Consider the following 17,412-nt stretch of genomic DNA (forward strand, 5'->3'; position numbering starts at 1 on the left):
ACTGTGTTTTATGCTTTAGCCTTTAGTGTAGTTGCTGCACATGACAAGCTCTGGACTTTTGATCTGATTACTTAGTAAGCCCATCATAGAGAAAAAAGAGTGAAGCAGCAGTGCAGTTTGCCAACATAGTAGTTGTGTTTTGTTATTGCCAAAATTATTGTATTATTATCTATTAGAGAATGGTATTAACACTAGAATCACTGAAGCCTATGAAAATATTCGGAATGCCGGGCCACCTTAAATTCTTTCACACCTTGCAACTTTGTTTTGCAAATGCGTCAGTCAGCCCTGGCAGCAGGCGGCCTGCTCACTCATCCTCCACCAAGGCAGCTGAAGTCAGACTCAAAATTCTCACAGCTCAGGTCTGAGTATCTGGGTGTTAGGTATTTGTAATTGTATTGGGTAAATAATATACTGTATCAGGGCGGCACGGTGGCACAGTGGGTAGCGCTGCTGCCTCGCAGTTGGGAGACCTGGGGACCCAGGTTCGCTTCCCGGGTCCTCCCTGCGTGGAGTTTGCATGTTCTCCCCGTGTCTGCGTGGGTTTCCTCCGGGCACTCCGGTTTCCTCCCACAGTCCAAAGACATGCAGGTTAGGTGGATTGACGATTCTAAATTGGCCCTAGTGTGTGTGTGCTTGGTGTGTGGGTGTGTTTGTGTGTGTCCTGCGGTGGGTTGGCACCCTGCCTGGGATTGGTTCCTGCCTTGTGCCCTGTGTTGGCTGGGATTGGCTCCAGCAGACCCCCGTGACCCTGTGTTCGGATTCAGCGGGTTGGAAAATGGATGGATGGATGGATGGATATACTGTATCATTATTTGGAATTCATACATTTAATGTGTGTTCAATGATCTGTGGAAATGTTGAACACATAACTAAAACAGAAACTCTTTACATGTTATAGTAATAATGAAAAAATGTTAACGTGAAGTGTATAATCTGTGAAGACTGAAGTCCAAATATGAAATAAACACTTTCACAAAAGGTATAACAAAACAAGTGCGCTTTTATTCAAGAATATACCTGAAGTTAAAGAATGTCAGTGTGTAAAAACCAAAGCCCAAATATCAATCAATGCGAATTAGACATGTCTGCTTGGCTGACGCAGAGGTAAGAACTGCTGTCTCATAATCAAGAGGTTGCGGATTCGATTCTTTTGAGTAGTGAGCCTGTCATTTCCTGTCATACTACATTTACACAGATCGCTGTAGACACGGAACACACATGAATTGTATGTATTCCAAATAACAGTATATTATTTACCCTATACAATTTCTGACACGTAAATCCCACATAAAGAGAATTTAGCTCTGAGAATTTTGTGTCTGATTCAACTTCAGCTGCCTTGGTCGGGGATGGTTGCTTGCTGCTTGTGGTAATTGACACCTTTGGAAAACAAAGACGCTGATGACTAGGTGCGAGGGAATTTAAGGTGGCCTGGCATTATGAGTATTTTCTTAGGGTTCAGGGATTCTAGCGTTAAAGGATTCTGTAGGAACAGACACAAGCTCCACAATCAAACTGTGCTGTTTACAGGACTAAATATGCATATAGTGCAAGTGAATATATATAAATGCGTCTGCTGTTCCGGGCTGTCCACAAAATTAGTTTTTTGGGGTCCCTGCCTTGGAACAGGCAGAGGGCCCCACGGTGGGCGTCATTGTGGAACATGGCCCGGACACAGACAGGCAGACATGTTTATATCACCCCACACACGTTTATTATACAAGTCCATACCTACAACAGTGCTGTGTGTGTGTGTGTATATGTATGTGTGTGTGTATATATATATATATATATATATATATATATATATATATATATATATATATATATATATATATATATATAATATATACATATACACAGTTAGGTCGATAAATATTTGGACAGAGACAACTTTTTTCTAATTTTGGTTCTGTACATTACCACAATGAATTTTAAATGAAACAACTCAGATGCAGTGGAAGTGCAGACTTTCAGCTTTAATTCAGTGGGGTGAACAAAACAATTGCATAAAAATGTGAGGCAACTAAAGCATTTTTTTAACACAATCCCTTAATTTCAGGGGCTCAAAAGTAATTGGACAAATTAAATAACTGGAAATAAAATGTTAATTTCTAATACTTGGTTGAAAACCCTTTGCTGGCAATGACAGCCTGAAGTCTTGAACTCATGGACATCACCAGATGCTGGGTTTCCTCCTTTTTAATGCTCTGCCAGGCCTTTACTGCAGCGGCTTTCAGTTGCTGTTTGTTTGTGGGCCTTTCTGTCTGAAGTTTAGTCTTCAACAAGTGACATGCTTGCTCAATTGGGTTAAGATCAGGTGACTGACTGAGCCATTCAAGAATTTTCCACTTCTTTGCTTTAATAAACTCCTGGGTTGCTTTGGCTGTATGTTTTGGGTCATTGTCCGTCTGTATCATGAAACGCCGCCCAATCAATTTGACTGCATTTAGCTGGATTTGAGCAGACAGTATGTCTCTGAACACCTCAGAATTCATTCGGCTGCTTCTGTCCTGTGTCACATCATCAATAAACACTAGTGTCCCAGTGCCACTGGCAGCCATGCACGCTCAAGCCATCACACTGCCTCCACCGTGTTTTACAGATGATGTGGTATGCTTTGGATAATGAGCTGTTCCACGCCTTCTCCATACTTTTTTCTTGCAATCATTCTGGTAGAGGTTGATCTTGGTTTCATCATTTTTCCAGAACTGTGCTGGTTTTTTTTAGATGTTCTTTAGCAAAGTCCAATCTAGCCTTTCTATTTGTGAGGCTTATGAGTGGCTTGCACCTTTCAGTGCACCCTCTGTATTTACTTTCATGCAGTCTTCTCTTTATGGTAGACTTGGATATCGATACGCCTACCCCCTGGAGAGTGTTGTTCACATGGTTGGCTGTTGTGAAGGGGTTTCTCTTCACCATGGAAATGATTCTGCGATCGTCCACCACTGGTGCCTTCCGTGGACGTCCAGGTCTTTTTGCGTTGCTGAGTTCACCAGTGCTTGCTTTCTTTCTCAGGATGTACCAAACTGTAGATTTTGCCACTCGTAATATTGTAGTAATTTCTCGGATGGGTTTTTTCTGTTTTCGCAGCTTAAGGATGGCTTCTTTCACCCGAATGGAGAGCTGCTTTGACCGCATGTTCTCTGTTCACAGCAAAATCTTCCACATGTAAGCACCACACCTCAAATTAACTCCAGGGCTTTTATCTGCTTAATTGATAATGGCATAACGACAGACTTGCACACACCTGCCCATGAAATAGCCTTTGAGTCAATTGTCCAAATACTTTTGAGCCCCTGAAATGAAGGGATTGTGTTAAAAAAATGCTTTAATTGCCTCACATTTTTATGCAATCGTTTTGTTCACCCCACTGAATTAAAGCTGAAAGTCTGCACTTTAACTGCATCTGAGTTGTTTCATTTAAAATTCATTGTGGTAATGTACAGAACCAAAATTAGAAAAATGTTGTCTGTGTCCAAATATTTATGGACCTAACTGTATGTGTGTGTGTGTGTGTGTGTGTGTTCGTAGTCTGTGTCACAATCTGATTGTATGGGTGGTTACCTACCAGGTAACGCTTGTGGTTGGCCAGCAATCTGCTAAGATCCGCCACGGTGCCCTCAGTTTGTGAGGAGCAGATCATAGAATGGTTGAAATAGTTTACTGTCAAATAAATGCAAAGAGTACGCGACACGTGTTTCGCCCTCGTTCTGGGCTCATCAGGCGTACACACTCCACTGCACTCCCTCTCGGGAATCGATCCTCGGACGTCAGCGCCGAATGCCGTGAATGTAATTACCGTCAAATAAATGCAAAGAGTACGCGACACGTGTTTCGCCCTCGTTCTGGGCTCATCAGGCGTACACACTCCACTGCACTCCCTCTCGGGAATCGAACCTCGGACGTCAGCGCCGAATGCCGTGAATGTAATTACCGTCAAATAAATGCAAAGAGTACGCGACACGTGTTTCGCCCTCGTTCTGGGCTCATCAGGCGTACACACTCCACTGCATTCCCTCTCGGGAATCGAACCTCGGACGTCAGCGCCGAATGCCGTGAATGTAATTACCGTCAAATAAATGCAAAGAGTACGCGACACGTGTTTCGCCCTCGTTCTGGGCTCATCAGGCGTACACACTCCACTGCACTCCCTCTCGGGAATCGAACCTCGGACGTCAGCGCCGAATGCCGTGAATGTAATTACCGTCAAATACATGCAAAGAGTACGCGACACGTGTTTCGCCCTCGTTCTGGGCTCATCAGGCGTACACACTCCACTGCACTCCCTCTCGGGAATCGAACCTCGGACGTCAGCGCCGAATGCCGTGAATGTAATTACTATATATATATATATATATAGTAACCCGATTTGGTCGTGACCCGAAGTACTTCCCCAATAGGATTGTATGTAAATACAATGAATCCATTTCAGACCGTATGAACTGTATGTAAATATTTTTTTTAAAGATTTTTAAGCACAAATATAGTTAATTATACCATAGAATGCACAGTGTAATAGTAAACTAAATGTAAAAACATTGAATAACACTGAGAAAACCTTGAACAACAGAGAAAACTAACATTGCAAGAGTTCGCGCTATAGCGCTACGAACCGCTCACTAAAAAACTTTTTTTAATGAGTTTTAAGCACAGGGAAAAAATGAACATTTGAAAAATCTGTAATTTTAATAAACAACCAAGAAAAGTAACATTGCAACAATGCACGCTACGAACTGATCGCTGTAATTTGCGGGTGCTCTAGGAACGTAACCTCTGCAAATTTCGATGGTGTACTGTAAACACTTTTACAAAAGGTATAAGGCAAGCAGAATGACACCTTTTATTGGCTAATATGTAAGCTTTCAAGGCAGAATAGAGACAATAAGAGTTTTATGGCCAGGTATGAGGATTGTTTTCATCTCTCAGACTGACACAGACCACCTGACTACAGATCCTCATTGTATGGAAAAATTCATCAGAAACTTCAAAAGACATTGATTAGGTTCCTATACTCCTCCTCCTGCCCACTCCAGATGCAGCCCACGATAGCAGTGTTGTCAGTGAACTTTTGCACCTGGCAGGACTCCCGAGTTGTATTGGAAGTCCGATGTATATAGGCAGAACAGGACTGGAGAAAGTACAGTCCCCTGCGGTGCTCCTGTGCTGCTGACCACAATGTCAGCCCTGCAGTTTCCTAGACGCACATACTGAGGTCTATCTGTAAGATAGTTCACAATCCATGCCATCAGGTATAAATCTACTCCCATCTCTGTCAGCTTGTCCCTAAGGAGCAGAGGTTGGATGGTGTTGAAGGCGCTAGAGAAGTCCAGAAACATAATTCTTACAGCACCACTGCCTCTGTCCAAATGGGAGAGGGATCGGTGTAGCATGTAGATGATGGCATCCTCCGCTCCCACCTTCTCCTGGTATGCGAACTGCAAAGGGTCGAGGGCGTGGTGGACCTGTGGCCTCAGGTGGTGAAGTAGCAGCCGCTCCATGGTCTTCATCACATGTGACGTCAGAGCGACAGGCCGGAAGTCATTCATCTCACCTAGTACATGATACTTTTGGACTGGGGTGATGCAAGATGTTTTCCAGAGCCTCAGGACTCTCCCCTGTTCCAGGCTCAGGTTGAAGATACGCTGTAGAGGACTCCCCAGCTCCAACACAGAGGCCGTCAACAGTCATGGCGATACTCCATCTGGACCCACTGCTTTGCTGGCACGAAGTCTCCTCAGCTCTCTGCTTACCTGGGCTACTGTAATTGTGGGTGGGTGGAAACTCTCTCCTGTGCTGGCATCAGCAGAAGGATGGGTGGAGGGTGCAGTACTCTGAGGTGAGAGTGGGTTAGGGTGGTCAAACCTTTTAAAGAAGTTGTTCATCAGGTTTGCTCTCTCCACTTCTCTCTCGATGGTGGCACCCCGCCTAGAGCTGCAGCCAGTGATGATCTTCATCCCATCCCACACTTCCTTCATGCTGTTATTCTGTAACTTCTGCTCCAGCTTTCTCCTGTACTGTCCTTCGCCGCCCTGAGCAGGACTCTTAAGTTCCTTCTGCACGCGCTTGAGCTCATGCTGATCACCGCCTTTAAAAGCCCTTTTCTTCTGGTTCTAAAGGCCCTTGATGTCACTTGTAATCCATGGCTTGTTGTTAGCATAGCAGTGTACTGTTCTTACTAGATAGATAGATAGATAGATAGATAGATAGATAGATAGATACTTTATTAATCCCAAGGGGAAATTCATTACAATGTCCATACAGAAGTTGATGTAGTCAATAGTGCAGTTAACAACCTCCTCAATGTTCTCACTATATGATCCCTGCAGGATATCCCAGTCCGTAGTTCCAAAGCAGTCTCTCGGAGCCTTCCTGAATGAGCGTGTGGTTGTAGGTAGCTCCCTCACTCTGGGTTTTTAGTGAGGCTGAAGCAGAATCAGGTTATGTATGATCTGCTTTCCTAAGCGCAGGCAGTGGGGTGGCACCGTATGCATCTTTAACGTTTGCATACAGTAGGTCAATAGTCCTATTTTCCCTGGTGTTACAATCCACATACTGGGAGAAGGCAGGTAATGTTTTGTCTAGCATCACATGGTTAAAGTCTCCATTGATTAGCACAAGTGCCTCGGGGTGCTGAGTTTGCAGTTTAGCAACAGCGGAATGGATGATGTCACTCGCTATCTCCACGTCTGCCCGAGGAGGGATGTAAACAATAATAACAATGATGCGTCCAAACTCTCTGGGCAAGTAATAGGGACGCAGACTTACGGCCAACAGTTCGATGTCCCTGCAGCAAGTGGAAATTTTGACGTTTACATGTCCAGAGTTGCACCACCTTGTATTCACATAGAGAGCGAGTCCTCCTCCTTTCCACAGGGATTTGCGTCTCTGTCCGCTCTAACTGTGCTAAACCCAGGTAGTTCCACGTTAGCATCTGGGATGTTGGTTGTTAGCCACGTTTCACAAAAACACAACAAACTGCATTCTCTGAAGCTCCTGACATTTTTCACCAGCGTAGCCAGTTCGTCAATCTTATTTGGTAGTGGGTTCACATTTCCCAGGATCACAGAAGGCACCGAAGGCTTGTATCGCCACTTTCTCGCTAGCTGCTTAGCTTTTAGCTTAGTGCCTGCTCTGCTGCCACGATACCACCTTCTTACCTCGCCTGGTAAATAAGGAACCACACCGGCATGGGCCTTTGTTCTCGGCGCTTGAAATTGAGTACCTGAATAGACGAGTCTCGGCATGTAAAAATCCATGTCCAAGTAGTAAAAAGTAGAAAAAAGTGTCCAGGGAACAAGTCCATATAAAAGAAAGTGGTAGGAGTGATCAGAGAAATAGAGAAAAAGGTAGAAATATAAAGTCGTACACGGATCTGCTGGAAAGGCTGCCACTTTCGGCGGCGCCTGAGTCAATATATTAAATGACATAGCGTTTTCAACTAATGACGTTTTCATGCATGAATGTGTGTGTGCATGCGCAAGAAAGGCAGAGACAGATTTGATGTCATTCAGATGGTTACTGGAATATAAAATAAATAAACACTTTCACAAAGGTATAGTGAAACAAGTATGCTTTTATTGGAGAATAAAACTGAATAAAAAAAATTCAAGCAACAACAAGATACCAAGAAGATATCATTCATCAGTGTTTGTGTGTCTGCTTATATCCCTTTCAGTGATATCTTTTACATGTAGCAAAAATTTACACCATGTGTTAGACACAGTAGTAATAATAATAGAAGCTCACTACTCAAAACGGTGTATGCGGGAAGGACCCAGGCTCGAACCTGCAAACTCTTAATTATGAGGCAGCAGTTTTTACCTCTACACCAGCCAAGCAGATATGGCTCCTTTATTTTGATTGATATTTGGGCTTCAGTTTTTGCATATTGATAGCAACATGTAAATTGAATAATTTCATTTTCTTCTAATTTGTTGTCTTAACATATTATTTGATAATACTTTCATAAAGGTAAACAATTCAGTTATGGGTTAATATTATTTTTCACTTAGATATATGTGAATCAGGCAGTCTGCCGCATCCCACTGTTGCATTTAACCTCTTAACTGCATCATATACAGTGGTGTGAAAAACTATTTGCCCCTTCCTGATTTCTTATTCTTTTGCATGTTTGTCACACAAAATGTTTCTGATCATCAAACACATTTAACCATTAGTCAAATATAACACAAGTAAACACAAAATGCAGTTTGTAAATGGTGGTTTTTATTATTTAGGGAGAAAAAAAATCCAAACCTACATGGCCCTTTGTGAAAAAGTAATTGCCCCCTTGTTAAAAAATAACCTAACTGTGGTGTATCACACCTGAGTTCAATTTCCGTAGCCACCCCCAGGCCTGATTACTGCCACACCTGTTTCAATCAAGAAATCACTTAAATAGGAGCTGCCTGACACAGAGAAGTAGACCAAAAGCACCTCAAAAGCTAGACATCATGCCAAGATCCAAAGAAATTCAGGAACAAATGAGAACAGAAGTAATTGAGATCTATCAGTCTGGTAAAGGTTATAAAGCCATTTCTAAAGCTTTGGGACTCCAGCGAACCACAGTGAGAGCCATTATCCACAAATGGCAAAAAACATGGAACAGTGGTGAACCTTCCCAGGAGTGGCCGGCCGACCAAAATTACCCCAAGAGCGCAGAGACGACTCATCCGAGAGGTCACAAAAGACCCCAGGACAACGTCTAAAGAACTGCAGGCCTCACTTGCCTCAATTAAGGTCAGTGTTCACGACTCCACCATAAGAAAGAGACTGGGCAAAAACGGCCTGCATGGCAGATTTCTAAGACGCAAACCACTGTTAAGCAAAAAGAACATTAGGGCTCGTCTCAATTTTGCTAAGAAAACATCTCAATGATTGCCAAGACTTTTGGGAAAATACCTTGTGGACTGATGAGTCAAAAGTTGAACTTTTTGGAAGGCAAATGTCCCGTTACATCTGGCGTAAAAGGAACACAGCATTTCAGAAAAAGAACATCATACCAACAGTAAAATATGGTGGTGGTAGTGTGATGGTCTGGGGTTGTTTTGCTGCTTCAGGACCTGGAAGGCTTGCTGTGATAGATGGAACCATGAATTCTACTGTCTACCAAAAAATCCTGAAGGAGAATGTCCGGCCATCTGTTCGTCAACTCAAGCTGAAGCGATCTTGGGTGCTGCAACAGGACAATGACCCAAAACACACCAGCAAATCCACCTCTGAATGGCTGAAGAAAAACAAAATGAAGACTTTGGAGTGGCCTAGTCAAAGTCCTGACCTGAATCCAATTGAGATGCTATGGCATGACCTTAAAAAGGCGGTTCATGCTAGAAAACCCTCAAATAAAGCTGAATTACAACAATTTTGCAAAGATGAGTGGGCCAAAATTCCTCCAGAGCGCTGTAAAAGACTCATCGCAAGTTATCGCAAACGCTTGATTGCAGTTATTGCTGCTAAGGGTGGCCCAACCAGTTATTAGGTTCAGGGGGGCAATTACTTTTTCACACAGGGCCATGTAGGTTTGGATTTTTTTTTCTCCCTAAATAATAAAAACCACCATTTACAAACTGCATTTTGTGTTTACTTGTATTATATTTGACTAATGGTTAAATGTGTTTGATGATCAGAAACATTTTGTGTGACAAACATGCAAAAGAATAAGAAATCAGGAAGGGGGCAAATAGTTTTTCACACCACTGTATGCCTCCCTCAAAGTCATTGTGTTTGACAAGATTACGCCTTTGTTCAAATCATATGATCTCCAGGGTTTTCTTCAGTACCTGAAATTGAGCGTACGCTTCAACGTTTAATAGGATACCTAATTCTTACTTTTTGTGGTTAATCGTCACCATGCCTTCCCAGGTCTTCGTAAACATTATATATATTCTCCTATTCACATATTATAGCCACCTGAGCTCAGAATAGTGAGTACATTTTACACTGCTCGCTAAGCACAGTTAAAGTAGTAAAGTGTAGAGTGGAGGGCAGACGACTGCAGAGCCAAACGAACTTTACTCAAGAGAGAGGGTGTGAGGGTGAAGACTATTACTACAGAACTGAACAATATTGTAATATTAGTCACCTTTGCACTGTTACGTGTCCCGAGTGACTTAACAGGCGAAAACTCTACGGTTCTTCTAATTTGCAATGAAAAGTTATCCAATAACAAAAAATCAAATCTCGAATGTCACTACTTAACAAAGCACGATGCATTTGCAAAAAAAAAATTCATTCAGAGAAGAAAGAAAAAAAAGTGGTGACAGAATTAAAGCAAAATATACAACAGTCAGCAAGTTTTGCTGTTTCTTGTTGGATTGCAAAGCATAAAAATCCTTTTACAGATGGAGAATATGTTTAAAAAAAAAAAAAAATTAAAGACACATACCACTATCTTTTGGTATGTGGCGGGGTGTGACTTGAAGAAAATCGCACAAATTAGCCTTCTGGGATGGTATGTTTCCAATAAAGGTCTCCAAGAAGAATTATTGGCTTTGATACCTCCTAAAGAACAAACTTGAGGTAACGATATCTCTGCAGCAATTTTTGAATTTTCAACTGTTAGGGAAATTGCCATCAATAAATTGGTATCTGTCGCTACAGATGGAGCATCCAGTAATGGCAAGTAAAATAAACGCTTTGTTACCCTCTTCAAATAAAACTACTTTTGTTTGCAGAAGACTTGAAAAGTGGATAGCTGCTTCATTTCGAAACTTTAAAACACCATCTGGAAACTACTGGAAGTGTCATTGATAACATGTTCTTTCTGGCTACTATTACAAACGTGCATGGTTTATTTACTGTTTGCTTCAAAGATTTCAGAGATGAAAAGTCCATTCTTTTATTCTTGACAAAACCATTTGTGGCAAATGTCAATCAAATAAATTTTTCACTGTTTCCAGCAGTTGACAGAGCTCAGTTTGAACTACAACTAACAGACTTGAAAAGCAAAGATTTGTGGTCTTCAAAATGTACATCTTTACAAGTGGAACTAGAAAATCTGGAAAGAGAAAGGTTCTTTAGCCATAAATCACAAATGGACAGAACTTTGCAACTGTCAAAGGAAGACCAGCTGATTTTTTGAAACATGGAAAAGCCTTCCAGACTGACTATTATTGTCAACTCAAAATAGTAGTATTTGGAATTTTGATGATTTTTGAGTTCACTAATTCTTGTGAGCATCAGATGTTCCCTAACACGAATGATATCAAATGCAAGCTAAGAAGTCACCTTAATGATGTAAGCTTGGAATCTTGTTTAAAATTTGAAGACTTCCAACTACTCACTGAAGTAACTCTGTGGAAATGCAGTGCCAAAAGTCTCATTAAATTGTTTTTAATTATTTCCTGTATTTGAAGTTTTGTTTTTGTGTTAAATACATATATACCCGCATCGCGTTAAATTGTATCTCAAACCCCCTTCTCTACCCCATTGCGGCTTTTTATAAATCTTGGGTCAAATGTTTAGGATAAAATGGCTCTTTGCTTTAAAAAGGTTGCTGACCCCTGGGTTATACCTTTTGTGAAAGTGTTTCATATTTGGACTTTAGTCTTCACACATTATACACTTCATGTCAGCATTTTGTCATTATTACTATAACATGAAAAAAGTTTCTGTTGTAGTTAGAGTATGTGTTCAACATTTCTTGCCTCGTATTTTCTGTCAGTCCTACATTTACACAGATTGCTGTAGACAAGGAACTCACATGAAATGTACATATAAAGATACAGCCGACAAGGTGCAAGACAATTTAAGGTGGGCCCGACATTATGAATATTTTCATAGACTTCAGGGATTCTAGTGTTAATTAGAAGTCAAATTTGGGAGCCGCTCCCAGAATGTCTTCATGCATCTTTCACATTTGCTATCGCTGTTGTATATTTGCCTTCATCTATATTCGACATGTTGCCTAAGTAGCAGAAATTCCCTAGTTTTTCCACAACAACTTCTTTCCTAATAACTAAATTTATACTTACAGTATGTCAATATCTTGAAACCCGTAACATATTTTCTACAAAAAAAGGTTTGTACTTGCATCATGCAAACTACCCTTCACACTACTTTTATACATCTACATACTACATTCTATGTATTGGGTTTCTCACAACACCACTACCACAACCACCACATAGGTAATGCATCAACAATTTCGACGCCTCCTGTCTCTTCAACTCCATATATCACCTTGGTGCTTCCTGCATTTGCCTTGAGGACTTTCAATTCTAAAGTACATTTCCCTTTCAGTGTTTTCTACTTCTGAGATTCTTTGAACTCATATGGCAATATTTCACATGCTTCATTGGTGAGTAGCTCCATCACTGTCAAAAAAAAACGTAGTGGACTGAGCCTTCTCACCCTTTACATTCCTAATACCAAAGTTGAAGCCCTCAAGAACTACATCATAACCATCATCATTTGCTCCCATTTCAAGTTGCCACCCATTGCAATCATTTCCCCATGAGTCACCCTGACAATACCACTATCAACCTGTCCCTTCATCGTTTATGCCTATCAGCTGGTTACTAACAATCATTTTGACAACCTCCACCTCTATTACTAAGTATTATGTTTAGGATTATGTCAAATAGATTTAATTGCATAGATTGTAGTGGGTAATCAATTAATATCAAGGTTGAATTGTTATACACATTTAAGACCAAACTCTAATATTCTAACAAATATGGTACTGCCCATACTGTATTTCCTTATGCAGTTATACTTCCCCTTACAAGAATAATTTCTTTTTCTAGTCAAATATATGTACTGTTTCATATAGTGAAGATAAAGCTCTGATTAAAAATAGCTTACCATATAAAAAACTACTTGATTAAAGGGTGACTATTGTATGGGATATTTTGAAGATTCTTATCCATACTACTTAGAAAAAACTGAACTCTACCTAGCAGTATCAATTTTCATTCTAATCTCCAGTTCCAATTCTTCATTCTCATTCTTAGCAACATTTTATAAGCCAAGGAGGACAATAATTAAGATAACATTTTTTGAGTCTGTGCTACTGTTACAGCCACATTAAATTGTGAATTTCCCCTTGGGATTAATAAAGTATCTATCTATCTATCTATCTATCTATCTATCTATCTATCTATCTATCTATCTATCTATCTATCTATCTATCTATCTATCTATCTATCTATCTATCTATCTATCTATCTATCTATCTATCTATCTATCTATCTATCTATCTATCTATCTATCTATCTATCATCTTTATGTGTTATCTGCATTGACAATTTTAAGTAATGTTTAGAATCTATTGCTTTTTAAATTATATTTTTCAAAGGTGGAGTTTTGCTGGCTGTAGACTCACTGGGAACCATTCAAGAAGTGAATAGTTAAAGTTTAATTCATACAACAGCAAGTTAAAAACAGTTATTTTGATTTTTTTTGCAATCTCGATGTACACACTGATTGTCTGATGGCATTGATCATAATTGCCCATTTGAAGAAATTTTTGATGTAGTTTTGTTACTTTCTAAGGAAGAAACTTTTATTTTAATTGTCTTGCAGTATATTAAAAATATTCATCATGAGTAATATTGTTAAAATGACATTTCCTAAACACATTTGCTGATTTCAGAAATGCCGGTGGCAGAGAAAACACTGGCAATAGCAGTGTTCCATGTAGTAGTAATACTTACCTCATGTCAGAGATTACCAGCTATTTTATCGTTTCGTGAATAAAGAAAATGGGATAATTGAGTAACAGTTATACTCTGCTTTGCCATTGATGACCTTCTATCTCAACTTACATTTGGCTTTTTAGGTTCAGATGCACAGAGCAGAGAATTCATTGAATGTGTGGCAGTAATTACTATTGCATTCTTATTCTCTGGATAACTCGGCAGTAGTAAAACAAAAATCAGAGAGTTGGTTTGGGAGGCAGTGCTTGTATGAGGACCCTGGCTTTCTTTTCAGTGTTAATTCAGTGATCAATTGTGAGTGGTATATTTCAGCTTTATTTCATTCTAATCATCTGCTGTTTATTTTTTATGCATCTTGGAAAGATGGCAGTGGTTGTTTCCAAGCAGGATTTCCTCACCAGGAAAGGAGCAACAAGTTGCCTTTAGGGATATCTTTATTCACCCTAAAATACCATTTTCAGTAGTTGTAGTCTGATCCTTTTATATACATCTGATTCACATAGAGTTCCATGAGAGTTTTATTAGTTGTTGAACCAGAATATGATTTAATGAGGAAGCAGAGCCTGGGGACTCAGAGGTGGGCTCCCCCATCTCTGGGACTGAGGTCACCGAGGTGGTCAAAAAACTCCTTGGTGGCAGGGCCCCGGGGGTGGATGAGATACGCCCGGAGTTCCTCAAGGCTCTGAATGTTGTAGGACTGTCTTGGCTGACACGCCTCTGCAACATCGCATGGACATCAGGGACAGTGCCTCTGGATTGGCAGACCGGGGTGGTGGTCCCCCTCTTTAAGAAGGGGGATCGGAGGGTGTGTTCCAACTACAGAGGGATCACACTCCTCAGCCTCCCTGGAAAAGTCTATTCAGGGGTCCTGGAGAGGAGGGTCCGTCAGATAGTCGAGCCTCGGATTCAGGAGGAACAGTGTGGTTTTCGTCCTGGTTGCGGAACAGTGGACCAGCTCTATACCCTTAGCAGGGTCCTGGAGGGTGCATGGGAGTTTGCCCAACCAGTCTACATGTGTTTTGTGGACTTAGAAAAGGCATTCGACCGTGTCCCTTGGGGAATCCTGTGGGGGGTACTCCGAGAGTATGGGGTACCGGCCCCCCTGATAAGGGCTGTTCAGTCCCTGTACGATCGGTGCCAGAGCTTGGTCCGCATTGCCGGCAGTAAGTCGAACCCGTTTCCAGTGAGAGTTGGACTCCGCCAGGGCTGCCCTTTGTCACCGATTCTGTTCATAACTTTTATGGACAGAATTTCTAGGCGCAGCCAGGGTGTTGAGGGGGTCCGGTTTGGTGGGCTCAGGATTGGGTCACTGCTTTTTGCAGATGATGTTGTCCTGTTTGCTTCATCAGGCCGTGATCTTCAGCTCTCTTTGGATCGGTTCGCAGCCGAGTGTGAAGCGGCTGGGATGAGAATCAGCACCTCCAAATCCGAGACCATGGTCGTCAGCCGGAAAAGGGTGGAGTGCCCTCTCAGGGTTGGTAGCGAGATCCTGCCCCAAGTGGAGGAGTTCAAGTATCTCGGGGTCTTGTTCACGAGTGAGGGAAGAATGGAGCGTGAGATCGACAGGCGGATCGGTGCGGCATCCGCAGTAATGCGGGCGCTGCATCGGTCTGTCGTGGTAAAAAAGGAGCTGAGCCGCAAGGCGAAGCTCTCAATTTACCAGTCGATCTATGTTCCTACCCTCACCTATGGTCATGAGCTATGGGTAGTGACCGAAAGAACGAGATCGCGAATACAAGCGGCTGAAATGAGTTTCCTCCGCAGGGTGTCTGGGCTTTCCCTTAAAGATAGGGTGAGAAGCTCAGTCATCCGGGAGGGGCTCAGAGTAGAGCCGCTGCTCCTCCGCATCGAGAGGAGTCAGATGAGGTGGCTCGGGCATCTGATCAGGATGCCTCCTGGACGCCTGCCTGGTGAGGTGTTCCGGGCACGTCCAACCGGGAGGAGGCCCCGGGGAAGACCCAGGACACGCTGGAGGGACTATGTCTCTCGACTGGCCTGGGAACGCCTTGGGATTCTCCCGGAAGAGCTAGAAGAAGTGGCCGGGGAGAGGGAAGTCTGGGCATCTCTGCTCAAGCTGCTGCCCCCGCGACCCGACCTTGGGTAAGCGGGAGACAATGGATGGATGGATGGATGGATATAATGTTCATTCAAGGAAACATTCCTATCTTCTGAAATAGCACATTGTATAATCTTTCCAAAGTCTTTATTGGCAAATAAAAAATCTTTCTCACGTCAAAACATTGTAAATCCCTTCTATGTGTATCACAGTTGTACTATACATGTTGTTTTACTCTTCATTGGGGTGATGGTCATGGTGACTTACTGGTTTTGGTAGACCAGGCCAATGTATCCTTAGCAGCAACCTTCTGGGTAATTCCCAGGTGCTCCTGCAGCAGCTGAGAGAGAGAGAGTGTGCTTTCAACAGATCATTCCTATTACCCTGCCTGATGGGGGCATATGTTCATTATACACCTAGACCAAATCAGCTTGAATCTGGAAAAGCAAGCACCTCTGCTTCAGTTACTTTCCATTTTTCTGAACCTTCTTATCCTGTCTTGAACAGTAAGCCTAGCAACTCTGGCAAAAACCTGATTTTAGAAAACCCTTGGAACAGTCAATGTTATCTGAACTTGTTCAATGAAAACAGTGTATTAGTGGTTAAGAAAAGCTAAGAGCAGAATTGCTAATCTGTACAATTTTATGCACTTGTTTTTCATCCACATAAACTGATTTGTGGTCCGAAGATTTTATTAAAAATTTGCAGAGGAACCAATATTGAGTGTGGAACTTTGCATTATGCTATGCTTCAGTGTTTTGTTTTGCTACAGTATATTATGTTTCTTTAAATAAATAATTTGTGTAAAAATATCAAATAATATCTGGCAGATTAAATTAAATTATAGGGTAATGTTTGGGTATACTCAAGTGATCAGTGTTGTATATGTATTGTCAGGTGTTTTACTGCTTGTAGGGAGTTTTTATGCAGAGCTTAGTCTGTAATATGTATGAACCTTCATTTAAGATATTTCTTAAGAGGTTTCACATAGTTGATGGTGTTATTCTACAAAATAGTGCAAAGACTACAGCTGATCAAGTGTTTGAATACATTAAAACCTATTTGTAGCCATAAAACAAAATTCAGGACTTCCATAACAATTTATAGATACTGATATATTAAGAGTGAATTATATTAGTAAGAGTAAATTATATAAGTATGTTTTTTCTGGTAGAGCTGGCATTGCGCTAACATAACAGTTGTACTTTTGATTAGAAGCTTCTTACTGTTTTTCATTATTTTAGAAACAGGGAGTTTCTCGCAGCAGAGCATCAAGTATCAGCTTGACAGTGGAGCATGCTCTGGAGAGTTTTGATTTCCTAAACACATCTGATTTGGAGGATGGTGGTTCTGAGGGATCAGAGGCGGAGACGCATCAACCTGATAGGTGGGTTGCTCATAAATCTTGTACATGTTGTCTGAACTGTGCTAGGTGTTCATTTGTAGGGAAATTAATTGCTCAAAGATATTTAAGTAGAATTTACACCTTCTGGTGTTACAGTTCTATTTGAGAAGGAGTTCCCAAATAAGCTTGCAAAACTTAAGTTTAGAGCAAAAAAGCAATGCATGCAGGGAGACAAAGATTCCAAACATTATTCTTGAAAAGTTTTATGTGTATATTGAATTAATGGATTACATGTTTTGTGATTTATTTTTTTTCTTCTTAGTGGCTTTACATCTTCTGTTTTAAAG

General features: G+C 41.4%; 1 protein-coding gene across 5 annotated transcripts in view; it reads left to right on the plus strand.

Moving 5' to 3' along the window:
• Positions 1 to 17,412, plus strand: part of ripor1 (RHO family interacting cell polarization regulator 1) — a 299,969-nt gene that overhangs the window by 238,568 nt on the left and 43,989 nt on the right. For all 5 annotated transcript variants that reach the window (XM_028809409.2, XM_028809408.2, XM_028809406.2 and 2 more), the window contains one exon: positions 16,965 to 17,107. In XM_028809409.2, the coding sequence (XP_028665242.2) occupies positions 16,965 to 17,107 (143 nt within the window). The remainder of the gene's footprint in view (positions 1 to 16,964; positions 17,108 to 17,412) is intronic.

This window comes from Erpetoichthys calabaricus, chromosome 9 (genome assembly GCF_900747795.2).
Source record: "Erpetoichthys calabaricus chromosome 9, fErpCal1.3, whole genome shotgun sequence".
Taxonomy (NCBI): Eukaryota; Metazoa; Chordata; class Cladistia; order Polypteriformes; family Polypteridae; genus Erpetoichthys; species Erpetoichthys calabaricus.